The 27612-nt window shown below is 43.7% G+C and overlaps 1 protein-coding gene across 4 annotated transcripts in view; it reads right to left on the bottom strand.

Moving 5' to 3' along the window:
• Positions 1–27612, bottom strand: part of SESN3 (sestrin 3) — a 98874-nt gene that overhangs the window by 25338 nt on the left and 45924 nt on the right. Inside the window, exons 2-6 of one of the 4 annotated variants that reach the window (XM_075592472.1) lie at positions 24568–24645; positions 10618–10815; positions 5639–5821; positions 4952–5185; positions 3385–3538 (exon numbers count right to left, since the gene is read on the bottom strand). In XM_075592472.1, coding sequence (XP_075448587.1) covers positions 3385–3538; positions 4952–5185; positions 5639–5821; positions 10618–10815; positions 24568–24645 — 847 coding nt within the window. The remainder of the gene's footprint in view (positions 1–3384; positions 3539–4951; positions 5186–5638; positions 5822–10617; positions 10816–24567; positions 24646–27612) is intronic. The other 3 variants (XM_075592474.1, XM_075592473.1, XM_075592475.1) reach the window with 3 other exon arrangements.

Here is a 27612-nt window from a genome sequence, read left to right as displayed (position 1 = left end):
ACTGGTTTAAGATGTTACAGAAATGTCTATTATATGGATTAGTGTCTAGGCAGGCAGACAATCTGGCTGAAATGAGGCTAGTATCTGTAGTAGCTAAGCATTTCTGTAGAGCTCTAACAATGTGTTACTAAGCAAATAAAGTTCCTTTATCTATAAAGAGTGTCGTTTATTCCTGAAGAGGCAGGTGGCTATATTGTGTAACTACCTTCCATGCAGTTAATTACCACACTGCTGACTGCATCTGACCTTGATGTTAATTCTCAGACGGCTCCTCACAAGCTTTTAAAAAAAAGAATGCCATATGGCCTTCGCTAGCTGGTAACGATCAGTTGTTAATATAAGAATCACGAGGGATGCTCCATGCATTCTCTGCTTCATTAACCAATCAAAACATAATTTAGAAAGGGAAGAAACGTGCATCGTGACATCGGCCCTCAGCTGATGCCACCTTTGGCGTGGAGAGTTTTTCTTATGAATGCTAACTTCTTTCAGGTTTCTGTGGCTAAACACACAAGTGCAAATGTGATTTAAACATCAGCATCCATTTGATGAAGAAACCTACAAAGAAAAGGACTTCATATTTTGGATGACTGTGCAGTCTTTTCACAGTGCTATACCGCGCAGCACAAAGGGGAACCAATTGCGCTGCTGACCCTTGGAAGTACACGGGTTAAAGCAGCCCAAGAAATCGTCACCTCACTTGTGGCAGCATTTTGAGGACGTTAAAAATGGAGGTTCATAGGACGCTGTAGGTGAGAGGATGGCGGTTCATAGCTGTGGGTGAGAGGTTGAGTAGCAGTGATTTTTGAAGTACTGCACCATTACTACTGGATCAAAGGCGAGAAGCTGCCCAGTGGCCATCATGTAGGTCACACATTCCAGACCACAGAGTAAAAGGGAGTGGTCAACAAAGGGGCTTTAAATCTTGGGGATGTTTATTTACTGTGGCTTCGGAACGCTTTCCCTCCCCTACACCTTTACCTGATTAGAGGCGCGATGCTTACATCTGATGAAGTTGCTGTTGGGTGGAGGAAACCTTACACTGACACGATTTCAAATACTTACCTATGTCTATTTTTTTATTTTTGAACGCAACATGACTTAACCCATTAACGCTGTCAAGGTCATTAGTTCACTTTAACATACAGGTAGGCGGTACTGCATCTTATTAATGGGTTAGTATAAGATTTGGGGTTTATTTGACACCCTACTTGAATGGTGTCTCATGGCTCGGTACGGCTTTGTAAATATGGCCGTTAATGTCCCAGTGCCACGAGCATCAAACGTTACACTGTAAGACCACTTGAGGCTGGCAAATTCTATGAACTGTGCAAAGTACACTGCAGCACTATATTTGGTCAGGGATAAAATGAGATGGGATTACTATAGAACAGGTGTGCTTAACTCCAGACCTCAAGGCCACAACAGCAGCTTGGGTTAAGGATTTGCCAGCTTCATCACAGGTGGCTCAATCAGTCCCTGCTTCAGCACATATCACAGCTTCACCTGTGTTAAAGCTGGGATATCCTTATAACGTGACCTGTTGGGGGGGCTTGAGGACTGGAGTTGAGCACCCCTGCTGGACAAGTCAAACTTTACTTAGTCAATTAAAAATGTATTATTCACAATATCCGAACTGGGATATTTGATTGCCATATTTGAGATTATATATATATATATATATATATATATATATTAGAATACCAATAAGAGAAATGTCACGACTGCCATCTAGTTGGAAATTATAGCCATATGTAATCTAACTATGCTAAGATTTACTGACCTCACAACCTTCTCCAATACAATTCATTTAAAAATGTTACTGCACAAATCTCTCCATCACTGATGGCAACATCTCCATCCTGTAATATTTTCTGGCACTGACCCCCCTCTGCCCTTTGTATCTCTCCAGTCCTATTAAATCCCTTTGGTTGAGTTCCTACCATCCGAGATCCACATTTTACTTTTATCCATCACCCCGTTTCTTTGCAAGGCCTTTCTGATCATTATCACCATCACCTAGACCAGTGTTTCCCCACCTGGGTTCCGCGGCACTCTGGGGTTCCGAGAGAGGATCGAAAGGGTGCCACGGGATTTCCCCAATCTCCCAGAGCAGGGCAGTTTCCTCTATCCTGATTGGCTGCTGCTGGGTAATGCAGCCAATCAGGAGGTGGTGTCAGGAGCCTGTGGGGTGTGGCAAACAGAGGAGGCAGCATGAGCAGTAGAGGTGAGGCCGTGTGTCTCTGTCCTGTGTGTATTTTTGTCATGTTGTGTGTGTTTACTGTGACTTTCTGCCCCCTCTGACTGTCTTTGTCTCGTGACAGTCTCTGCCCTATGTTATTTGTGACCCTCTCCTATTGTAGGCGTGCCACAGCAACTGAGCACCGTGGTTGGGGGTGCCCCGGGAGAAGAAAAAAAAAAAAGGTTGAAAACCACTGACCTAGACTCTCACACTCCATAGTCAGTGGCTATATACTGTAGCTAGTGAGATGAAGTTGTAATCTTTAGAGATTTTGTTATTGTAAGTGCTATAAACCTAATAGCTTCACAGATCATCACAGTCACCAATTTTAACTCTGTCAGAGGGTCAGCTTTTGTCATTTGGGCCAACAATAATGGGAGAAGTTTTATTTATGTCCTTGTGAAGTAGTCTCTGTTGTCTGCAATTTTGATGTTCAATGTGTATGTAAAAACATATCGGCAATGTGATCAGTCAACACTGCTCTGAGCTAGGGTGTCAGCTAAATGGTTTAGAAATAACCAGTTCCATCTTGAGAAGACCGTACACACACACACACACACACACACACACACACACACACACAGTCATGATCTCTCCTCTAATAATGCCATACCAACATTTCATCCACTAACACGAGTGAACTGAAGCGAATAGCAGGTTGAGGGGTCATGCCTGAAAAGACACAGCGGCTCAGGTTTCCTAAATGGTGGCATAGCACGACTTGGTAAACACGGCGATTGCCAACCCACTGGAGCCAATTTTTCAATGCAACCAGACTACATCTAACGAGGCATCAGAATTATAGCAATATTTTTCTCCCTATAGCACTACTGACATTCACTCAGAGAGAAACACCCCGTTTAAAGTATTCCATAATATGATACATACCTTAAGGTACAATGAGATGGGAAAAGAATAAAAACTTTTTATATGTTACATGTTATAAAGGAACTAGCACGGGGACATGAAGTTGGTTCACCCACCTCACAGACCAGTGTCTTAACCGCAAGGACACTATTACTCCCCCCCCCTTCCCCCCCCCAGCAAATGCTTTTAAATGATTAGACCAAGCATCGGTTTGACCTTGTAAAATATATGAAGAAGCAGCTAAGTAAAACTGGAATAAAGGAAGACGTTTTTACCTCCGGAGATGACCAGAAGACTTTCTTTCTTTTCTTTTTCAAAGCGTGTTGCCATTTCTTCCTGGGATGCTTCTTCCTCCTCTTCTCTTTCTTCTTGGAGTTTTTTCATCCTTTCCATTAGAGCCTCTAACTCACTTTCATAGTCCGTATGCTGCTGCAACAAAAAAAAAAAAAGAAGGTTTTTACTAAGGAATCAAATGCAAACTTAACGCGTAGGAAGCAAATACCAGAGGAGTCAGGTAAATGCATTGAAGGTTGTAAACCAACATGAGGTTTTTTTTATAGATGCCATTAAAGTGAACAGAGCTGCCACAATCTGACAGATCTCTTCAAGTGTGTAATCAGGAGTCCAAATATGTTCCAAGCATGGGCAATTTCCATTGAGAATACCAGTAATGGCCGACGTTCTGCCAACTTTATTGCAAGTACACATTTTTGTCAACCAAGCAAGTCAGGTTTCCAAAGATATTAACACCTATGCTGCTGGCTAGTAAAGACACAGCAATGGAGACACCCCCTGTTAAGATGAAGTTAATAAAATACAATAAGAAAATATAAACGCTATTGACTGCTTCACTGACAATGTGTACCTATTGACATGGCGATACCATTCAATAATGGTGTAGTCCAGTCACTTTCATTTACATTGTAGGAGCTCAAAGTGAGCTGCCCAAGGGATAAATTGTTATGAAATTGTATATTTTGCATGCTTTGTACATACAAAACCTGAACAATAGATAACACGTACCCGGACTCTGCCGGCGTCACTCGTGTCCATGGCAACGCGGCGTCAAATGATACCGTGGGTTCATGTGACGTGACACGCATCAAATGACGCTGTGGGTCATGTGATGTGACCCTGCGGCGTCATTTGACGCTGCACGAGGTAAGGAGGAGGGGCTCAGAACGAAAAGGAGCAGGGAGGGGGGAGCGCAGCAAAAAAAGTTTGCGCGCCCCTGGTCTAAGGCAGTGGTTCCCAAATCCAGTCCTCGTTCAGGGTTCCTGCTTCGCTACATGCGCGTGCTTACGTTCGAAACAAAGTATGTAAAGTTAATATCGGTTGTCAGGGTAGCAGCTACCATCACCGAAGCTCGGAGTTGACGCTTGCTACAGTTTCAATAAACAACTCAAGTTGTTTTTTCAAGCTGAAGCAGCGTCTGGTACTTCGGCAGCCAATTAAATCATTCTTGAGAATGATTTCAACAGTGCAACACCCATCCCCAAGCTGATGTCTGTCGCCCCGCCTCCTGGAAGCTTGAAAAGATCTGCTGGGATGATGTGCACACATCGCCCAGCAGACTGATGCGCGCACACACAGACGCGCGCCCCCACCTCCTGTCTCTGGCACCCTGAACGAGGTCTCAATGAGCACTAACTGCAGGTTAAGGCTATCCTCTCATTAGCATAGGTGGACCAATCATTTTTGATTAAATCACCTGTGCTCAATCAGGGGTATACTTAAAACCTGTACTCCTTGAGGACTGCATTTGGGAACCTCTGGTATAAGGAAAGAGACCGTTTTACAAATGAGCTTAGACTAAAGGAAAAACATTAATTGCCCACTGACCTCAACATTGTTACTTGTAAGACATGTGTTTTCTATGTTGTCGTTGGCAAGGTCACAAATGCAGAACTTGTTTTTCACCACCGAGTGGAACCCATTTGAGGTATCTGGCTCTCTCTCTGGATTTATGCCACTACCAAACACAAAGCTTGCCAGTGCGTGGTAATGAGCCAGCAGTACCACAGCATGTACTAGCTCGGCCAGCGACCAGTTATTCTCACCCGTCTTTACCAGTTTCTGAAACGAAAATAAAAAAGCAGTGTAAAGGAAGAACTGGGATTGCATGATGAGCTACTAGAATACTAACAGGAGCGAGTGATTTAGTGAAAGACAGCGCATAGCTACTAAATAGGGCACCTTATCATTTGCCACTATGTACCACTGCTTTGGAATGATGGGCGATAAGATGCCTTCTGGCTTCGTACTTCCTAGTAAATATGGCCCTTAGTCTTTAAAACTTATTGACCAAAACATAGATGGTAAGCTCCTCGGGGCAGTGACTGTGCCTGTGATATTCTGTGTACATCGATGCGTACCGTGCTCTATATTAAACTTGTAATGCGCTTAATGAAATAGTTTATTTTTCTAATTTTAAATAAAAGTACATGTCTAATGCAATTATTCCATAGATACAAGTATACCTGTCTAATTCAAGGCACTAGGACACGAAGCCATAATGTGAATGTGTACCTGTATGTGCTCTTTTGTGATCAGCCAGGGTCTGTGTGCCAGAAGTTTGTTGATTTCATTTAGATTTTTCAGCCTCTGAGGTACATATTCTAACCCATTTAACCATTCTGTTGATCCTCCAGTATTCAGGAACTCATCGACGTGCATGTTTATCAAGTATGAGCACTGGTGTCTGGCTGAAGCCTGTGAATCCAAAACAGAAAAGGCAATATTAGCTTAACTACAAAATGTGTAATGACAAATCACTAAAGTAGATATAAAAAGTCAATTAAAAAAAAATACAATGTGTACCAGACAACTTGACAGGATTCATGGAACTGGAAACCGCTGACTCAAAATGACAGTGCAGCCAACAAAAACAAAATAAAAACAAATGTGGTGTAAAGATGATGCCTTTCAGTGGCTAACGGATGTTACAAGAGAACAGCAAACTCCTAGGACTGCAGGAGTCGCTTCTTTATACCAGTGTTACCATAGAAGCTGAAAAAAACGTTGGTGTTACAGTAGCTCTTTTTTACTAGATAGGTGTACTTCAAAGAAAAGGTACACTAGAGGATCCCTATTAGTGGCGCACTGCAAACCTACTTATGCAATAACGAGGTCAGAAGCAGCGGAATAAACACGGTTAAAATATTTTATTATTGTACTTAACTAATAATAAAAATAGATATATATCCAAAAGGAAGGACATATAGCTATGGATGTCCCTAAAGTAGTTCACAATGCTCTTCTGCAGCCAATCAGGGAAAAGGGACATTCTGAACAAGATCTACTGTGGCTGTGATTCTTTTCCTACAGTCTGTTTATACGATGCACATGTATTATACTGTAGTCCCTTGTATTGCAATATTCTATTTGTGAAGGATTGCATTCATTATGTAAATGAAATTAGTATAAATTAAATTATACATACAGAGAACTTCAGACGGTCAAATTATACAATTTGACCCAAAGTATGAGAGCGTGATCAGCCATATAAAAGTTCACTTCAAAAATAGCTAAAGGTCGGTCAGAAAAAAATGCTTTTCAGAATGGTTCAGAAAGCCATTGTCATGTCAATGAAAATATCTTTGTGGGCTCTTACTTACTGGGTTCCTGGTTTATAATTCCGTTTATGATCTGATGTTACAGAAATTGGAAATTATGGCAGGATAATCATGCTACTCTGAAAAAAACAACCCATCAGTTTGCCTCGACATTTACTTGCAAAACCTGAATTTGTACAACATGATTGTGACCCAGCCATGAGGGTTCGTACCAGACATAATGCTTTATGACGACAGAGAAGAGAGCTCCATTCTTCAAATCTCAAATGTTTGGGTTTACAATGACTTTATTTAACAACACTCCCCATTTATCAGCAAGATTCCCTGCCTTCTCGTTGAAGAATAGATTATTTTTTTCTACTTTCTCTCTGTAAATATTACCCTCACCCAATGCATGTCAGTAGACGTTTTTGAAATAAGCCATTTTTCATCCCACATATCCAAAAAGGGACATTTTTACAGGTTGGACACAATAGCTGTACATCCAGATTTCATTTCAACAGCACTGCACATTTTCAAGCTATAAAAACATCCAGGTATACCAGGGCTGCACAACATACAGCCCGCGGGCCGCATGCGGCCCGTCCGGCCTCTCTTTGCGTCCCCCGATGAGATTTAAAAAAAAAAAACTTAAAAAAAAAATGGCGGCGATTCCCCGCGGTCCCGGGGGTGATGTGAGGTGCATTGAGGTGAGGTGAGGTGCATTGAGGTGAGGTGCAGGGGGTGAGGTGTAGGGGGGAGAGTGGTGTGAGGTGCAGGGGGGGGAGAGTGGTGTGAGGTGCAGGGGGGGAGAGTGGTGTGAGGTGCAGGCGGGAAGAGTTGTGTGAGGTGCAGGGGGGGAGAGTGGTGTGAGGTGCAGGGGGGGAAAAGGATGTGAGGTGCAGGGGGGGTGGGATGTGTGTGGTGTGCAGGGGGGTATTATGTGTGTGGGTGAGGGGGAGAGATGGGGGTATGAGAGATAGATGGGGAGTATCGCAAAGGTGGATAGTGAGGGGTTCTGGGGGAGATATGAGGATGATGATGAGAGGTGCTGGAGGAGAGATGATGATGATGATTTTACCCGTGCGGCCCAAAGTTTTTTTCCTTGGATCATTTCGGCCCTTCTCGCTTTACGAGTTGTGCAGGCCTGAGGTATACGAAGAAATGCACATCAATAAACTTTGTGTTTGCTCATTTTTGAGGGACTCCATAATACTAAATGCAACAATGTCATTAAAATCTGATGGGGATGAACCAGAGTAGTGTGTGAACAACTCTGGCTCAAGAGGGTCTTCCACTGAACGAATTAACTATTCTATTACCTTGCCAAGAAGGGTACTTACATTCATTTTAGGAATAACCATGTAAAATTAATTTATTGGAAAAGTATATCCATAACTATACAAAACACACAAACATCACACATACCCAACTGGGGGATACCATGTATGAAAACACACAAAGGTTTTAAATATATTTGTTATGTTTGCAATTTTCAATAAATAAAAGTTTATTATTTTTATTAGTAGGGCTGAGTGCATCACATAGGGTTCTTTCTCTCTCCTCCTATACGCTAAGTTTCACCCTGATAGCACCTCCCTAGAAAGTCTATTTTGGGCTGAGCAGGATTCTTCCCTCCCTACCCCTCACCCCCCCCTCCCCGTCCCCCACTGACTGCAAAACACACAAACACCTTGCTCACCATACAAAAGAGATGTTGTTTAACGGTGCATAGGCAAAGTAGTTAGCAAAACGCAGATAAGTGACCAGAAGGGCCACTAAAAGTCCCTATAAGTTGCACTCATTACATAATATAATATACATAAAGTACCTGTTTAATAACCAGTACCACTAGATTGAAAATATTACGGATCAAATGGGAAATTCCCACACAACCTAAACTATAGCACAACAGAAAAATATACAATTTTATTACACACTAAAATATGACGAAATGCATAAAATGACAACTAAATTACAAAAAAACTAAAAAGATCCCCTAGTGGGCAAGACTGAAAATATATGGTGAATATAGGTGCTAGTTTGAACCTATACTCATAGCCCCACAGAAATATATGGAGACAGGGTCCAAAGTATACCAACACAGCTAAATAACCTCACCATAACATAATGCAGAGTAGCAGCATTAAAACACAGGATAGTCCCACAGTGCTAGAAATAAAGCATACCCAAGAAAAACAATATGTCACACCTGAAATAGTAACCACTTTCATGATGGTATAAAGTGGATACAGTAAGCTAGGGGTGTATAGTAACCTAAACATATATCCACAGTTTGTAACACATAGATGTTAATGGGTTTAACCGGCTGTATAAGATGTAGGTAGCCTGTAATGAAGCAGGAAATATACAACCTGGTATATGATGCTGCAGGAACAGCAATATGGTAGGAATCCTGTGTATGCAGCGTTCTTCAGTGTATATCAATAGAAGGAGCTGGGTGTATGTTCCGTCGCGTCCCACGTGACCGTCAATGTAATGATGTCACTAGACCCGACGATCGTTTCGCGCGATCAACGCGCTTCTTCTCAGGGGGAGGGGGGACACCCTGCATACCTAGTTACAGGGACCTCCTTGCAGATATTTCCCATGTTCTCTCTTCTTGCCCAGTGCCTACAGGACTGGTTTTCGGGCCTGAGACCAGCACTGGAGTGGAATCCTTATCACAGCAACACCTCTGTAACTCTCTGCAGGCTCTGTCTGCTAGGTGCCTCCCTCCCCACCTTTTGATACACTTAAAACATAATATTGCAACACACAGGGCCAGGATCTGCTTACATGCAAGGTCACAGACCAAGTTGCAACAATTCTCCTGCAAACATATTAACCCCTGATTCCTGAGGTGCTGGAACCAAGCAAAGACATACCAATGTATTACTGACAGGTAGGGGTAATGGCAGACTTAACCTTTATTAACAGCAGCCATATTTACCCCCTACCGTCACACAGACTTCGGAATGGGGTGCTGGTATCTGGCAACGTTTAAAGTGCCCAGTCCCGTCTCACCAGATAACGCCAAGGCTTTCTATTGGCACGCAGGGCGTGGGAGCTTTGAAAAGGGGCCATTACGTGATCCCAGCTAGTCGAGCCGGAGCAGCTACTGGTACCCCATACGGAGTTAAGTATCTCCGGAAGCAAGAGGCCCTGGAACTGAAATTAATGGGGTTCAGCTCTGGAAACCCCCTGCTTCAAACCTACATTTATATTAAAAAAAAAAAAAAAAAGTGTGTGTGCCGAGCACGCACATTTTAATTAAACTTTATCTTTTGTCACAGAAATTGTATTTGTAATGGTGATGATTTTAATTAAAAAAAAAAAAAAAATACACAAAATTTCAGTGCCAAAAGGCAAAGAAGTTTGACTTAGAACGTGTGTTTTAGCTATTCGTAATTCTATATTTATAGTAACTGTGAATTGTGTGTGCCCGTGTCAGTCAGTGTGTGTGCCCGTGTCAGTCAGTGTGTGTGCCCGTGTCAGTCAGTTTGTCAGTGTGTGTGTCAGTGTGTGTGTCAGTCAGTGTGTTTCCTCTCCCTCCCCCGACGTCACTGATGGCCTCTTCTGCCAGCAGTGATGTCACTTCCATCATGGAATTTTGTTACAACACAAGGGATTTTTCCCATCAAAACTCTGTAGGTGCCACTTAAAAAATAAAAAAAAACTGCATGGATTGCGATTTAAACTACTAGCCTTTGCAGTGGGAGATTAGTGGCAAGTCACTTTATCCCTTTGTGTCAGGTGCCAAAAAGTGTTTGTCCCGCAGAGCACAAGAAAGCGATACATTGTACAGCAAAATATATACTAGACAGTACAAATTCTGATTAACATTACAATAATTATTGTAGATAGACACATCTATTGTCCTAAAGTAACTATGCATTTCAACTGTGTATGATAATATGAAGAAAGTGGTTGTTTCACATCATCGGTACCTACCATAATAGCTATGTAGTGCCTGTAATGGTAAGGAAGGGGTCCGTCCATGCGCAGCATGTAGAACTGTGTGCGGAGAAAAGACTCCAGATACTGGGGGTGTAAACTCATGACTTGTGTGATGTTATCCAGGCGGCCGGATGTGCAGTATTCCTCCACCAACCGGTTGGTGCGTTCATCCACAACATTTGCTTGGCCAAACTGGTGGAAAGAGAACAATACTCAGACACTACAACCCAGATGTTTCCTTTGATAAACAACTTTGCTTAACAGATATTTACATGTGAGAGCAACTCAGATTTACATTCAAAGGATTACGAGAATAACGGTCTTCTACACTCCTTTGCGGTCAGGACGGACTGCAGTGCACCAAGTCTACAGCCAAACACTAAATGCAGAAGTCCACCCCAAGTGACTTTAAAGCCGTAATCTGCTTCAGAACTGAATACAGGGATAAATGTTTATTGGGCCTTATTTCTAGCCAGTGAAAAATGTAAACACATGTATTTATTTATAACATGTTTTACCAGGAAGTAATACATTGAGAGTTACCTCTCGTTTTGAAGTATGTCCTGGGCACAGAGTTATAATGACAAATACATGGTGACAAATACATGGTTACAAATACAGCTCAACCACCTAATAACGCTGTGCTTGGGGTCCAAAGAATCACATCGCGTTATAAGTGGATCGCATTAGAAATAATGTGCAATTGTATGCATTGTACAATAAAGTATTTAAGATACCAATAATCGTGTTGTAAAGTAATCATAAATACGAAAATTGGGAGCCATCTCGTTATAAGCAGATTCGCGTTGTAACGGATCGTGTTTTAACGGGGTTGAGCTGTACATAGTTACATTAAGTGAAAAGGGTTATAGAGTACATTATATACAAGACATTGCATGCACAGTTCACAATCACAACATTTTGGACATTTGTGACTTTAAACAAAAGGGAAGGGGGGGGAGGCAAACGCCATCAGACTTGGCAAATACATGTCATATCGGGTTTAGATTTTTGGTGCCTTTCACTTGATGAAATTTGATATTACAATGATTTTTTTTTTCCATGATAAAAAAAGGAATAAGATACAAAGGAAGCTTTTTTGTTTTTTTTCCTAAAAAAAAATATATCTCAGAAACTTCACTGCCACTAGAATTTTCTTATATATTTGTGAACGTCGTACAACATTTCAAATCTCTACTTTGGCCCGTAAAATAAACTTATTTTTTTTATTAAAGGTTTTAAAGATGAAGCATTTATGGTTTCTGAACTTTCTAAAGTATTTGTAATCCATTTTATGTAGCCTGCACAGATATGGAGCCCTTTGGCGTGACGCACTGCGCCAACGCTGGCACAATATTTTATGCTAAACCAACAGGAGAAATAATGTCTGCTACATCCACCTTTCAGGACTGAAATCTGGGAATAGAAAACAGGACTGGCGTTTAGCACTTTAAAAAAGTTACACACCAAATCTATTGGGGTCAAGCAGTGAGGATTGCCTCGATAAAGGGCGGTTCTCCTTGGCACACAGTTTTCCCCTGCCTAGAAAATTTTGTGCCAAGAAAAAATCCACTTTTTTTCGAGGATCAAGTTGAGGGTTTTGATACGTTATTTGTTTAGACTCTTATCCCAAATTGATGTCGTTTTAGGAATTTGATGATACCGTATATTCACTTGAATTTTTAGATTATATAATCACTATCACTGGGTGCATTTAAGATACCTGATAGAAAACTAAGTGTTCTTTTCTACACAGGGAGGATTGCTTATTTAATATTGTTACAGGAAATTCTTGTAACACAGGAAAGCAAAGTACCCAAAGTATTTAACACACTTTTTTTTTTTATAACATCTCTCATTGGTACTTATACTGTAGTAATGAAATTAGTGGTCTGGGGAAAAAAAGGGAGGGGGGGGGGAAAAAATAATAATTTTCCCATCCGCTAAATCTAAAATACAAGAACTTATGCCTGCAGTGCTACTGCAAACCCCCCCCCCCCCCCCCAAAAAAAGCGTAAAGACGGCTCCTAGAAAAGAGATAACCAATATTTGGTGTGCAATATGAATGCTTTTTTTAGGATTAAAAACGGATTTTATTAAAAAATAGAGTTGATAAAGTGTTGCCAAGCATCAAGCATGTTATATTGTTGATAACCATCTTGGCTTTGCGATTGGTTCTCATTTTTATCACAACAGCACTGCTTTATGGCAACACGAGACTCAGACATGTCACTTCCGTGAACACCGTACACCATACCGTCCAGTCATACTGTGCAGCTCCACCAATTTAAGGCACTTTTGATAAATGCTTCTGTGGGTGATGTTCTAGGAGGCCACAGACACCACGCAAATAATCAGCCCTCGGATTGCGGCACTTGGACTGGTTATGAATAGTAGGCTTCCTGCTACCCCTTGTTTTAGTCTGGCATAGAGATGGGCAAATGTATTGAAACTGAATCTGCGGGTTGTTTTCTAAATTTGTAGACGAATTTGAAAATTCTTGAATATTTCTAATTATATTATTTAACATGCTCTAATTTTCAAATATTAAAAAAAAAATTATAAATATAATAATAATAATAATCTGTATTTTAATATTGTCCAATTTTAAAAACAAAATCCAAGACAAATAATTTGCCTCTCTCTGGTCTGGCAGAGAGGGTTTGAGCCTTATACAGCCGGTGACGAAGATGCGACCGATGATGTCACCCATCGCCGTCGCCATTGCGAAAGTTGTAATTCATATTTTGGAGACGTCGCTGGCTACAAGACCAGTGACATCAGGAGGGGGAAGGCAGAGGGACGGAGAAGCTCTCTGATTGGCTTATAGCCAGTCACATGTGGAGACAGTCTCTCCAAAAATCAAATTCTACTGACTACGAGATTTTTGGAAGCGCTGCCGCTCCGTCGCGTCCACTATAAGCGCCGGCGACAATGCATTTGTTTTGACACGACGTCGCGTCACCGGCACTATAAGCGCAGCCTTCCCATTGCTCCAAGAAATGCAGACTCTCTCCCTGCTTACCAACAGCTATTCTACCAGTATTCAAGAGGAGGCTGAGAAACTGCCACGCCGTCTTTACATGACTGCACGTGTTGTGAAAACAAAAATAATATTACACTGCATGCCATTCTGCTTGCAAAATAATGAACAAATATGGGGATTTTTATTTATTTATTTTTTTAAAGTGTAATTTCAAGAGCTTTGCAGATTACAGGTAATCACGTTTCGTTTCCCCTCTTCCAGCTCTGCACAGAGTATTTATAGGAAGAATGCAAACACGGGGCATATATTCCATATCCGAGTTGCAAGCTAAGCAACTGGTACATTTTAGCAGACAAACCCAGTGACCCTGAACATATAGAAACCCGAGCACATGAAAGTGATGGAAGAGACCCAACACTAAAAGCCAACCACAAAACTGCTGTGCAAACCATGATCTGGGGCACGTCTCTACCAACAAATACACACTTTGTGGCACGCGGATTCAACATACACAAAACTGTTAAAGGTTAGTCATCCAACCTTCCCTGCATCAGTGCAAACATGAGGCACAAATAAAACCAGATGTATCACAGAAATCAGTCTTATTGAAAGCAATGGGACTTGTTATTGATACTGTACAACAGGTGGTGTTGTTGCCCCTTTCCTAAAAACAAAACAAAAAGGAGTTTCTAATTACACCATACCTATGCAAAAATTAAAGGGACAATCCCTCCTAGGACCCAAATGTACTAACGGGAGAGATATGTTTTAGAGGCTACATCTGAGTGACTGGTGTGTTTTGCTTTGCTTTACTGAACTTTGACACCTAAAAGTATGTATGTATATATATAATATCTATGTAGAGATATACATACTGTATATTTTTTTTAAAGTTAGTTGGCAAACATGCCGAGCCGAGACCTGCTGATCCCTTTTGTCTAATGTTATTGTATGTTCAGTAAGTGCTTGCATAGTCAGGAGTTCCCCTCTATTCTGCTCCCTTCATCTTAATTGACTCTCTGGTAAGGACTGGGTAAGCCAAGCATAAAGAAAACACTTGGACAAACACTCCCCTCCAAAAGCCCCTAAGGCTGCGCTTATAGTGCTGGCGACAGCGACGTCACAACAAATGCATTGCCGCTGTTGCGTGCGCTTATAGTAAGCGCGACGCGGCAGCTTGCTCGCGATCGCTGGAAGTCATCTCAATTTTATTTTTCCAGCGACCGCAGCATGACGTCACCTTCGCCGGCACTATAAGCGTAGTCTAAGAAGGGCAATTTGTAATCGATTTCCAGGGAAACAAAAGAATATTAACCATGTTAAAAGCAAATATTTGACTGTTCAAGAAAAGCAAATAAATTGGTTACAAGAGATTGGTTTTTTTTTGGACAGCTACATGTGATTGCACCTTAAATTCAGCTGTGTGTATACTAGATCTTTAAATAATGATGGTTTATTCCGTGCCTGCATGAGCGTTAGAAGCAGGAATTATCCAACCAATTGTTAACCTCTCACCTCTGGCACATTCCCATCTTCTTTCAAACATGCACTCATCACACCCATGCTCCAGAAACCCAGACTTGACTCGGCGTCCCCGCCTAAGTACCGCCCTCTTTCTCTTCTCCCCTTTGCTCCAAGCTACTTCAGCGACTTGTAAACAACCATCTGACGACTCACTTTCTCTCCAACTCCTTGCTTGACTCTTTACAATCTGGTTTCTGTCCTGTACACTCACAGCTAAACCTAAGGTTCACGTCTTCCTACTAATTCTCCTGGATCTCTCTGCTGCCTTTGATACTGTTGATCACCCTCTTCTCCTAAACATTCTCCACTCCATTGGCCTCCGTGACGCAGCCTTCTCTGGGCTCACGTCCTACCTTTCCAACCGCTCTTTCAGTGTTTCCTTCTCTGTTGTCTCTTCCCTATCTGTCCCTCTTTTCACTCCCTATTTCTGTTTGCGTCCCACAAGGCTCTGTCCTTTGCCCTCTGCTCTTCTTACTCGACACCTCTTCTTTTGGTGAACTAATACAATCTTTTGTGTTTCACCATCATCTTTATGCCGATGACACCCAAATCTCTCTCCTCCCTTGACTTCTCCCCTGTCCATGTCTAAAACTGTCTCTGCAATCTCATCCTGGATGTCTTCCTGACGAAGTGGCAAGTAGCTACGAAACGCGTAGAATCTATTGTAGCAACTTGGAGGACACGGTTCTGGGTCCGATTAACGTGAGGAGGTGCTGGCAAACGAACCAGAGAGATTACAGCGGTAGACAGCGTCTTCCGCCCTGACCGCTGCGTCACAGGAAGTGACGTCACCGGACGTGCCGCACGCGGAAGTATCTCCAAGTGACTGTACCAGCGGCATCCCCCCCACGAGTCACCTACGGCTCTCTCCAATGATTGATACCATTGTACAAATGTGAGTGTAATACCTGTGTGTGTTTATGCCACATTATACCCTTATGTACTACACTATTGTGTGCTCTCTTTCTTTATTGCATTCTTGGGAGGTACATTCAGAATTCATGGACCCCTCTAGCTCACCAGATATACTGATTTAACACCTATACCATCAGAAGGCATCTATTGCACAAGGGATCTAGTCAGAGAGAAGGGTCTCTGACACGTCTGTAATCCATTTATTGTGAGTGAGACCTATCCAAGAGATTATTGTTTACACATATTGTATTTGGTCTGCACTATTATTTCTTCCATTCTTTTCCCTGTATATCATCCAAAGATTTCAGCGCTCCCCCCACCTGGAAGAAAACGCAATGTCTCACCACTACCTGAAGCTCAACATGTCCAAAACAGAATTATTATTATTCCCGTCTTCCACTGACACTGCTACACCAACACTCTCTGCCACCGACAATAACATCACAAAACACCGCAAGGCCGCTGTCTAGGGGTCATCTTTGACTCTGATTTCTCCTTCCTTCCTCACACTCAGTCCCTCACAAAGTCCTACCATCTCCACCTCCAAAATATCGCTAAGATACGCCCTACTCTCATGATGCAGCTAAAATCCTAATCCACTCACTCATGTCCCACCTCTATTACGGCAACCTTCTCTTAGTTGGCATTCCCCCCATGTCCGCCTCTCCCAAATCCAATATTCAGCTGCTAGACTCATCTACCTTTCTTAGCGCTCTACTTCTACTGCTTCATTACGCTTATCCCTACACTGGCTTCCCATAGCCTCTAGAATTAAATGCAAAGCCTTAGTAATGAATTACAAAAGGTCTCAACGACGCTGCCCCACCCCCTTACATCTTAGACCTCATCCACAAATACATACCTACACGCCCCCTATGTTCTGCCCATGATATCAGCCTTCCCTCCCACCTTACTACCTCCTCTCACTCCTGCCTGCAAGACTTGTGCTGCCCCCTCTGCCTGAAATTCCCTACCATGCACCATCAAACTCTCCCCCAGCTTTCAGATGTTTCTAAAACTCCCTGAAAACTCACCTGTCCAAGCAAGCCTACTCACCATTCTTCTAACATCCAACTCCCCTGCCCCTCCCACCTCATCAGGCCAAGCTGTGTGGCTGGACCAATCTTCACCCTATGTAACATTGATTCTCTACCCCCCCCCCCTCCCCACACACACACACACACCACCCCCAAACCTTAATAGCTTCAGCTGTCTGACAGGGCTATTTCTAACCTGAGTCACACCTTATCCTACAATAAACCGTCTTGTTCCAATATTGTCCCTCATTCCCTCTAAACTTTAAGCTCTCGCGTGCATGGCCCCTTATTCCTGCTTTGTATCCCTTTGTGCATGTTTGCCCTCACTTGTACGGAACGTTTTTTTTTGTTGTAATATACACTAGCTGAGAGACCCGGCGTTGCCGGGGATGTAAATGCGTAATAGGTAGTATTATTTATAAATCGTGGAACAATAGGTGAGTATTTGTTGTAAAGGTTTGGGGGGGGGGGGGAGAAAGGGGAGCTGGGGGGGGAGAAAGGGGAGCGGGGGGGGGGGGGGAGAAAGGGGAGCGGGGGGGGAGAGAAAGGGGAGCGGGGGGGGGGAGAGAAAGGGGAGCGGGGGGGGGGAGAGAAAGGGGAGCGGGGGGGAGAAAGGGGAGCGGGCGGGGGGGAAAGGGGAGCGGGGGGGGGAAAGGGGAGCGGGGGGGAAAGGGGAGCGGGGGGGGGAAAGGGGAGCGGGGGGGGAAAGGGGAGCGGGGGGGGAAAGGGGAGCGGGGGGGGAAAGGGGAGCGGGGGGGGAAAGAGGAGCGGGGGGGGAAAGAGGAGCGGGGGGGGAAAGAGGAGCGGGGGGGGAAAAGGGGAGCGGGGGGGAAAGGGGAGCGGGGGGGGAAAGGGGAGCGGGGGGGAAAGGGGAGCGGGGGGGAAAGGGGAGCGGGGGGGAAAGGGGAGCGGGGGGGGAAAGGGGAGCGGGGGGGGAAAGGGGAGCGGGGGACGGGAAAGGGGAGCGGGGGACGGGAAAGGGGAGCGGGGGACGGGAAAGGGGAGCGGGGGACGGGAAAGGGGAGCGGGGGACGGGAAAGGGGAGCGGGGGGGAAAGGGGAGCGGGGGGGAAAGGGGAGCGGGGGGGGAAAGGGGAGCGGGGGACGGGAAAGGGGAGCGGGGGACGGGGGAAAGGTGAGTGGGGGATGGGGGAAAGGGGAGTGGGGGACGGGGGAAAGGGGAGTGGGGGACGGGGGAAAGGGGAGTGGGGGACGGGGGAAAGGGGAGTGGGGGACGAGGGAAAGGGGAGTGGGGGACGAGGGAAAGGGGAGTGGGGGACGGGGGAAAGGGGAGTGGGGGACGGGGGAAAGGGGAGTGGGGGACGGGGGAAAGGGGAGTGGGGGACGGGGGAAAGGGGAGTGGGGGACGGGGGAAAGGGGAGTGGGGGACGGGGGAAAGGGGAGTGGGGGGGGGGTGGAGAGCAGTGGGCATATGTATTGTCATAATTTATGTATGGGCATTTCCCCCCCCTCCTCCGTGCGTCCGTGCCCCTGCTGGTTCGGCTGGTGGCCCCCCCCCCTGTTCCCTGTGACTCGCGGCTCGCCCCACCCCCCCCCGTTCCCCGTGACTCGCGCTCCCCCCCCCCCCGGCGCCCGCTTGGTCCCCCGATGTGCCGTCCTGCTGAGTGAGGCGTGCAGGCAGCGCCCTGTGTGGGCCTGAGACTCGCGCTCCCCCCCCCCCCCCCGGCGCCCGCTCGATGTGGCGTCCGGCTGAGCGGCGGTAGGAAGCGCCCTGTGTGGGCCTGAGGCGGCATGCGCCCTGTGTGAGCCTGAGGCTGAGGCGGGACGCGCAGTGGGCCTGAGGCTGAGGCGGGACGCGCAGTGGGCCTGAGGCTGAGGCGGGACGCGCAGTGGGCCTGAGGCTGAGGCGGGACACGCAGTGGGCCTGAGGCTGAGGCGGGACGCGCAGTGGGCCTGAGGCTGAGGCGGGACGCGCAGTGGGCCTGAGGCTGAGGCGGGACGCGCAGTGGGCCTGAGGCTGAGGCGGGACGCACAGTGACTTACCTGAGCGGGTTGTAGCGCCTGGGAGGTAAGGGAGCGGCTGGGGTAGGAGGGCCGCGCTTCCCGTCCGGAGCCAGTGCAGGGCGGCGCACGTGATGGGGGGGGGAGGGGGGAGGACAGAGGGGGGGGTGTGTGTGTATAGAGCTGCTGTGTTGTGTGTGTGTGTGTGTGTGTGTGTATAGAGCTGCTGTGTGTGTGTGTGTGTGTGTGTGTGTGTGTGTGTGTGTGTGTGTGTGTGTGTGTGTGTGTGTGTGTGTGTGTGTGTGTGTGTGTGTGTGTGTGTGTGTATAGAGCTGCTGTGTTGTGTGTGAAACAAGAGAAAAGTGATGCGTCCAAATTGGTCAAAGTTCCTCAATAATATATGTAAATAATACTGGATAGCAATGGACAGTCCATGAATGATATGGCAATTATCAGGTGCGGGCTAGGAGTCTAGTGGGGTCCACATGACCACCACAGTTGAAACACCATCACAGCCCCCCCTAGTAACCAATATAAAATGAACAGAGGCACTGGTAAACATATGCATATATGTAGGGGCGCTCTGGCCCTGTTACCTTAGTGCTTGCAGGACTTCCAGATATCCAGGGCGTGCAGTTCATCCAGATAGATAGCCAGCAGGAAGATAGGTGAAGATGCGTTGCACTGCCTCAATTTCCAACTCCCAATGAGACCGGAAAAAATACAAAGTGAGCACTCAGCTGAATAACAGGTCAGGTTTATTGCAGGGTGGTGCAGCAGGGGAACAGCAAAGCCACACGAACGCACCTACGCGTTTCGTGCACGAGGCACTTTATCAAGGTGACAAACAAGTATAAAACTGCGTGATTTATACTCACCTGTACTGTGCCTCGCGCTGCCGGGTGTGACGTCATCGTCCCGCGTCGCAACGGGTCGCGGTGACGCGGCGTACACAGCCATTGGCTGGGCCAGTCAGGTGGTATGGTAATGTTATCTGACTGTCTTTTTTTCTCTTTTTTTTCCTAAAACAAACTTTATTAACAACAATGTACAATAAGATAAAAAAACAGAGTTAAAAACATATTTCAATACTATAATAGCAGTAGATCAACACAGGCATAGACAGTGGGTATTTGTAGTATGTATGGGGCATTATATTACTCTAATAAATTTACAGCTAAGTGCTATAAATGGCCCCCATTAAGTTCATAATGAACTATGCCTGTGTAGGTGATACTTGGTAGTTTGTGGATCGTGGACTGAACATGACCACAATTCAAGTGCAAAATATAGAATAATTATTGTAATCAAATGCATATACATAAGAATATAGTCCTAGCTAATCACTTTAGTGGACAACATAAGATGCTTCTTATATAAGTCACTTATTTATGAGTTGACCCTAGACTTAGTGATATAATAATATTCAAATATATTCATGGAATATGTGATGGTATCTAACCTACTTGTATATTGAATAGAACAGCATGAACAAAGATTGGGAAAGCAAAACAGGAAGAGAAAATTTAGAACAAATATATATAAGTATTGAGGGTTAATGACAATTTTAATTAATGAATTAGTCTGTGTCCATAATATTATTATTAAAAGAATAAAAAATAAAAAAAGAGTGCATCAGTGCATAAAAAATAATACAAAGTGCATTGTTACATAAAAATACTGAACAGTGATAATGTGGACCTATCTATATGAAAAAACCCAAAATACAAATTGTTTTAATTAGTTTAGAAAATGACTTATATCCCAATCAATGTTCATGCCAAAGGGTTCCCTAGTCCTCAGAGTAAAAATCCAGTAAGATTCCCGTCTATCTAGCATCTTAACTCTATCTCCTCCTCTGGGGGAGGCGGGAATGTGTTCAATGCCTTGTACTGTACAACGATTGGCATTACCATGCGGACAATTAGAGAAATGTTTTGGTACAGGGTGATTTAGATCTTTATTCTTAATCAATCGGAGATGTTCTAGGATTCTAATCTTTAGTTTTCTAGTGGTCCTCCCCACGTACTGGCGTCCACATCCACATTTGAGTAAATATATTATAAACGTGGAGTTGCAGTTAATAAAGCAGGGGACGTTATACGTCAATCTCGTGACTGTAGAGGTGAAAGTTTTACCCTGATTTATTGAAGCACACGCTTTACAATTAGTGCATGTGAACATTCCTTTTGGTAAAGGGGATTTGTTCTCATCTGCTGCAGTGAAGAGACTGGGTGATAGTGTATTAGCTATCGTTTTGGCCCTTTTAAATATAATATTTGGGCCTAGCGACACATACGGTTTCAATACAGAACCAAGTGACAAAACACTCCAATGTTTCTTGAAGATGGCCTTAATGGATTGTGCTTGTTTGCTGAATGGTGTTATGAAAGACGGACTAAGATCAGATCTTGATCTTTTCACGGTTTTATGTCTAAGAAGACTGTTTCTGTCCATCTTCCACACCCCATCAAGCAATCTGTCTAAATCAGATTTTTTGTAGCCTCTCTGTAAAAAGCGAACGTATAACTCTTCTGATTTAATTTTAAACTCATCATCATTAGAACAATTGCGGCGGGTTCTGATGAATTGGCTTTTCGGTATCCCCATGAACGTGGCTTGAGGGTGACAACTATCTGGTCTTAAGAACGTGTTCCGTGAATTCGGTTTACGATAAAGTGTGGTCTGAATGGAGAGTGCAGTATCAATGTATAAACATAAATCTAAATAATAAATGTGCTGATGGTGATAACAAAAAGTGAAAGAGAGATTAAACTCATTGTCATTAAGTGACGAAATAAACTCTAAGAGTGTGGTGATGTCTCCTTCCCAAATAAACAGGAGATCATCTATGTAGACAATGAGTTTAATCTCTCTTTCACTTTTTGTTATCACCATCAGCACATTTATTATTTAGATTTATGTTTATACATTGATACTGCACTCTCCATTCAGACCACACTTTATCGTAAACCGAATTCACGGAACACGTTCTTAAGACCAGATAGTTGTCACCCTCAAGCCACGTTCATGGGGATACCGAAAAGCCAATTCATCAGAACCCGCCGCAATTGTTCTAATGATGATGAGTTTAAAATTAAATCAGAAGAGTTATACGTTCGCTTTTTACAGAGAGGCTACAAAAAATCTGATTTAGACAGATTGCTTGATGGGGTGTGGAAGATGGACAGAAACAGTCTTCTTAGACATAAAACCGTGAAAAGATCAAGATCTGATCTTAGTCCGTCTTTCATAACACCATTCAGCAAACAAGCACAATCCATTAAGGCCATCTTCAAGAAACATTGGAGTGTTTTGTCACTTGGTTCTGTATTGAAACCGTATGTGTCGCTAGGCCCAAATATTATATTTAAAAGGGCCAAAACGATAGCTAATACACTATCACCCAGTCTCTTCACTGCAGCAGATGAGAACAAATCCCCTTTACCAAAAGGAATGTTCACATGCACTAATTGTAAAGCGTGTGCTTCAATAAATCAGGGTAAAACTTTCACCTCTACAGTCACGAGATTGACGTATAACGTCCCCTGCTTTATTAACTGCAACTCCACGTTTATAATATATTTACTCAAATGTGGATGTGGACGCCAGTACGTGGGGAGGACCACTAGAAAACTAAAGATTAGAATCCTAGAACATCTCCGATTGATTAAGAATAAAGATCTAAATCACCCTGTACCAAAACATTTCTCTAATTGTCCGCATGGTAATGCCAATCGTTGTACAGTACAAGGCATTGAACACATTCCCGCCTCCCCCAGAGGAGGAGATAGAGTTAAGATGCTAGATAGACGGGAATCTTACTGGATTTTTACTCTGAGGACTAGGGAACTTTTTGGCATGAACATTGATTGGGATATAAGTCATTTTCTAAACTAATTAAAACAATTTGTATTTTGGGTTTTTTCATATAGATAGGTCCACATTATCACTGTTCAGTATTTTTATGTAACAATGCACTTTGTATTATTTTTTATGCACTGATGCACTCTTTTTTTATTTTTTATTCTTTTAATAATAATATTATGGACACAGACTAATTCATTAATTAAAATTGTCATTAACCCTCAATACTTATATATATTTGTTCTAATTTTTCTCTTCCTGTTTTGCTTTCCCAATCTTTGTTCATGCTGTTCTATTCAATATACAAGTAGGTTAGATACCATCACATATTCCATGAATATATTTGAATATTATTATATCACTAAGTCTAGGGTCAACTCATAAATAAGTGACTTATATAAGAAGCATCTTATGTTGTCCACTAAAGTGATTAGCTAGGACTATATTCTTATGTATATGCATTTGATTACAATAATTATTCTATATTTTGCACTTGAATTGTGGTCATGTTCAGTCCACGATCCACAAACTACCAAGTATCACCTACACAGGCATAGTTCATTATGAACTTAATGGGGGCCATTTATAGCACTTAGCTGTAAATTTATTAGAGTAATATAATGCCCCATACATACTACAAATACCCACTGTCTATGCCTGTGTTGATCTACTGCTATTATAGTATTGAAATATGTTTTTAACTCTGTTTTTTTATCTTATTGTACATTGTTGTTAATAAAGTTTGTTTTAGGAAAAAAAAGAGAAAAAAAGACAGTCAGATAACATTACCATACCACCTGACTGGCCCAGCCAATGGCTGTGTACGCCGCGTCACCGCGACCCGTTGCGACGCGGGACGATGACGTCACACCCGGCAGCGCGAGGCACAGTACAGGTGACTATAAATCACGCAGTTTTATACTTGTTTGTCACCTTGATAAAGTGCCTCGTGCACGAAACGCGTAGGTGCGTTCGTGTGGCTTTGCTGTTCCCCTGCTGCACCACCCTGCAATAAACCTGACCTGTTATTCAGCTGAGTGCTCACTTTGTATTTTTTCCGGTCTCATTGGGAGTTGGAAATTGAGGCAGTGCAACGCATCTTCACCTATCTTCCTGCTGTGTTGTGTGTGTGTGTGTGTGTGTGTGTGTGTGTATAGAGCTGCTGCGTTGTGTGTGTGTGTGTGTGTTGTGTGTGTGTGTGTGTGTGTAGAGCTGCTGTGTTGTGTGTGTGTGTGTGTGTGTATAGAGCTGCTGTGTTGTGTGTGTGTGTGTGTGTGTGTGGCCCGTCACTCCGCCTCAGGCCAATGAGAGGTGTGCGGGGGCGGGCGGCCCAAGGGACCAATGAGATTTCCCCTAGGGACACCGGACATCCAGGCAGGCAGGCATACAGTGCTTTCACTAATATAGTATAAGATAACTCTGTACCCTATTGTACTGCGCTGTTGAATGTTGGCGCTTCACAAATAAACAATAATAGTTAATTATATGATGCTAACAATCAATTTATTTAAAAAAAAAAAAAGAGAAAGAATCTGCTTTGATTGAATTTTGAATTTCATAAGGAAAATGGCATTGTAAGTATTAACTCCATTGACTGATTAATAAGGCTTCATTCACCATTTGTATTTTATTTACACGCTAGTGTTATGCTCACATATAAATGTACCTCCTTTTCTGGTATAAAGGCACTTGGTCCTCTTGTTGAAGGTTGAGAGATTATGATTTTCTTATCCTAAAATAAAACGAAGAAAAAGGCTTTTAAAAGAACAATAATATGAGAAAGGGTATCGGCTAAACAAACAGAAATATTCTGACTTCTAATCAGTCGACAGAAGTCATTTACTGAATGTAACGTCTAATTAGTGGTAATATCTTTGCTGACCCCTTCAGTGTCGCTGGCACCTCTGGCAAATGGATTAAGGTTTCAAACGAGTATTGTTCACGCACCCACTTAGTATTAAAAAGTTGAGGCAAAGCTCTTCATGAACACGATATTAGCATGGGAAAAAAATTCTGCTGCAGAAATAGCTTTCAATTTATTCCCCCTCCATGTTTATTATATACAGATCTACTTAGAACCATACACATTTCACATGGATTCAACATTTGACATCATCCTTATTTAACATGTAAAGTATAAGATAACATACTGTATCTAACATTTGCAGTGTTTAACCTTACCCAATTTACCTTACAATTAATAAGCTATTAGCCTAGCGTTTCCCAACAGGGGTTCCACAGCCCCCTGGAGTTCCGTGAGAGGATCAAAAGGTGCTGCAGTATCTCCCCAATCTGCCAGAGAAGGGAGAAAGCAGGGTAGTTGCTAGGGGGCTGGGCAGTTTCCTCCACCCTGATTAGCTGGATTACCCAGCATCAGCCAATATCAGGTGGTGTCATGAGCCTGGGAGTGTGGTCAAGCAGAGGAAGAAGCAGCATGGACAGAAGAGAGGCGAGTCTGTGTGTCTGTCCGACCTGTGTCTTCTGTGACTGACTGTCCGTCCTGTTGTGGGGGAGCCTCAGCACCTGAGCACTGTGATTAGAACTGTCTCGAGAAAACAAGTCTGGGAACCACTGTATTAGACACTGGTGGTGTTGTACCTGATAATACCCACCTGCCGGCGATCCTCTTATTCTAGACTTGGTTACACCTCATCTCACATTGGCATTTAATTTCTCTCTTACACAGGCTAACTCTGGGGGAGTGCACAGACCGTTCCATTCAGGAAGAAAAAAATATTATGAATGCTAGGCATTTCTACAGTAGAAGGGAGAGGTGGGTGCTCCTGGGAGGTATCTAAACCTAATCTCATTAGTATGATTTTACTGGGCCCCGTCTAAATGTCTTTGGGATTAAAGTACCCAAATATTTACCATAATAGACATTAGTGATAACTTGCAAATTAGGCATCAGGACATCCAGACAGCATTTCACTCACGGATGGTATTTTATTTTACATTTTTCTTACGAAAGTCTCCCATATCTCGTGAAACTATTTATCATTTACTATTGTGCGAAGTTATTTGCACTGGACTTCTCTTATCAGCACAGCGCCTAGAACATCGAAGGTTACGAGGGGTCTTGACGTTACGTCAGTTAGGTCAGACCTAAACTTGGCGTTGCTCATATCCAAACACTAAAACAGGGTATTTGCAGTGCAGCAATTAAGCACCAAATCCTGCAATTTTATAACTGGCAGCTCAATTTGTTTGTATGGAGCCGCCCAAAAAAACTTGGCCAATTCAGTTTCTGGATTGGACACCAAGACTAACATAACGTCACGTTATTAAAGGATACAAAGTGTGTGCGCAACACAGTCCTAATAATTAGCTTTGAACGGGTGTTAACTCGGAACATAAATGTCGATCTGGGTTTTCTTCATATCACATTATGTTCACCGACATACTGGAGCTTTGTGGATCGAAGCCTAAGTTATATGATTAAGGTTCCATATTGTGGCTAGGGTTGCCAGGTGTCCGGTATTGAACCGGACAGCCTGAGATTTGGTTACTCTGTCCAGTAAAAAATAAGAGATAATACCGGGCATGTATGTGTGCGGGGGGGGAGGGGGGGAACGGGTATGTGTGCGGGGGGAGGACGACATGTGTGCGGTATTACATCTCTGGACTTGGTAATCAAGTCAGCCAATCAGGATGAAGGTGGCAGGAACCTGGGGGATGGGGCCAAAGAGCGGAGGAAAAGCATGGAGCAGAGAGGTGAGGCTGTGTCGTGTGTGTCGTGTATATTTGTTCTATTTTGTCCTGGGGTGTTTGTGTGTGTGTGTGTGTGTGTATTTGTACTGTATTGTGTGTATGCGTGTTTTCTCTGGCTGTCCTGTGGGGGTGATAATGACAGGGAGGGTGGGTGAGAGGATGGAGGGGAGGGGGGCGAGAGAATGGAGGGGGGGGTGAGGATGCTGTGAGGGTGTGTGTGAGAGGATGAAGGGAGGGTGTGAGAGAGGATGAAGGGACAGTGTGAGAGAGGATGAAGGGAGTGTGTGAGAGAGGATGAGGGGAGGATGAGGGGAAGGGACGAGACAGAGGATGAGGAGGGGTGCAACAATCTTGGAATTTGTGTGGGGGAGCATTAAGATCAGTATTGCTCGCCATGTACAGTATAACTGCAGGCAAGTTATTTATAAATGATCTGACCATTACGTCATTTGTTCTAAATTTCACTCCAAGCATGCACCAATTTGCACCATTTCATATTCTATTTCCTAAAAAAATCCTCGGAAGGGTCACTCCCTCCCAAATCTCCTCCCCAGATTTTTTACGAAACAGAATATAAATTGGTGCAAATTGGTGAATACTTGGAGTGAAATTTTGAAAAAATTACGTAACAGTCAGGTAATTTATAAATAACATTCTTCCCCACCAACGATTCTCACGCGCGTTGCACCTTTCACCATTATGTCCAGTATTTTTGGACAAGCCACCTGGCAACCCTAATTATGGCAATGATCAAAACTTGATAGACATGGCTGTAAGCTTGCAGGTTAAAGAGGAGGCTAAATCCAAAGCCAAAACAGGGAGCTCTCCCAGTTGGGAACCAATACTCCCCAAACACATACATATATGAAACCATACTGGTAGCCATATAAACGGACGTGCATACTTTTGACCAATCCAGACACCTGACTGTAGATATGTAGGAGTCTTCCATTGCCTGGAAAAACCCCTCACTACTCAAAATTACACA

This window comes from Ascaphus truei, chromosome 3 (genome assembly GCF_040206685.1).
Source record: "Ascaphus truei isolate aAscTru1 chromosome 3, aAscTru1.hap1, whole genome shotgun sequence".
NCBI lineage: Eukaryota > Metazoa > Chordata > Amphibia > Anura > Ascaphidae > Ascaphus > Ascaphus truei.
This window is presented reverse-complemented; position numbering and strand designations above follow the sequence as displayed.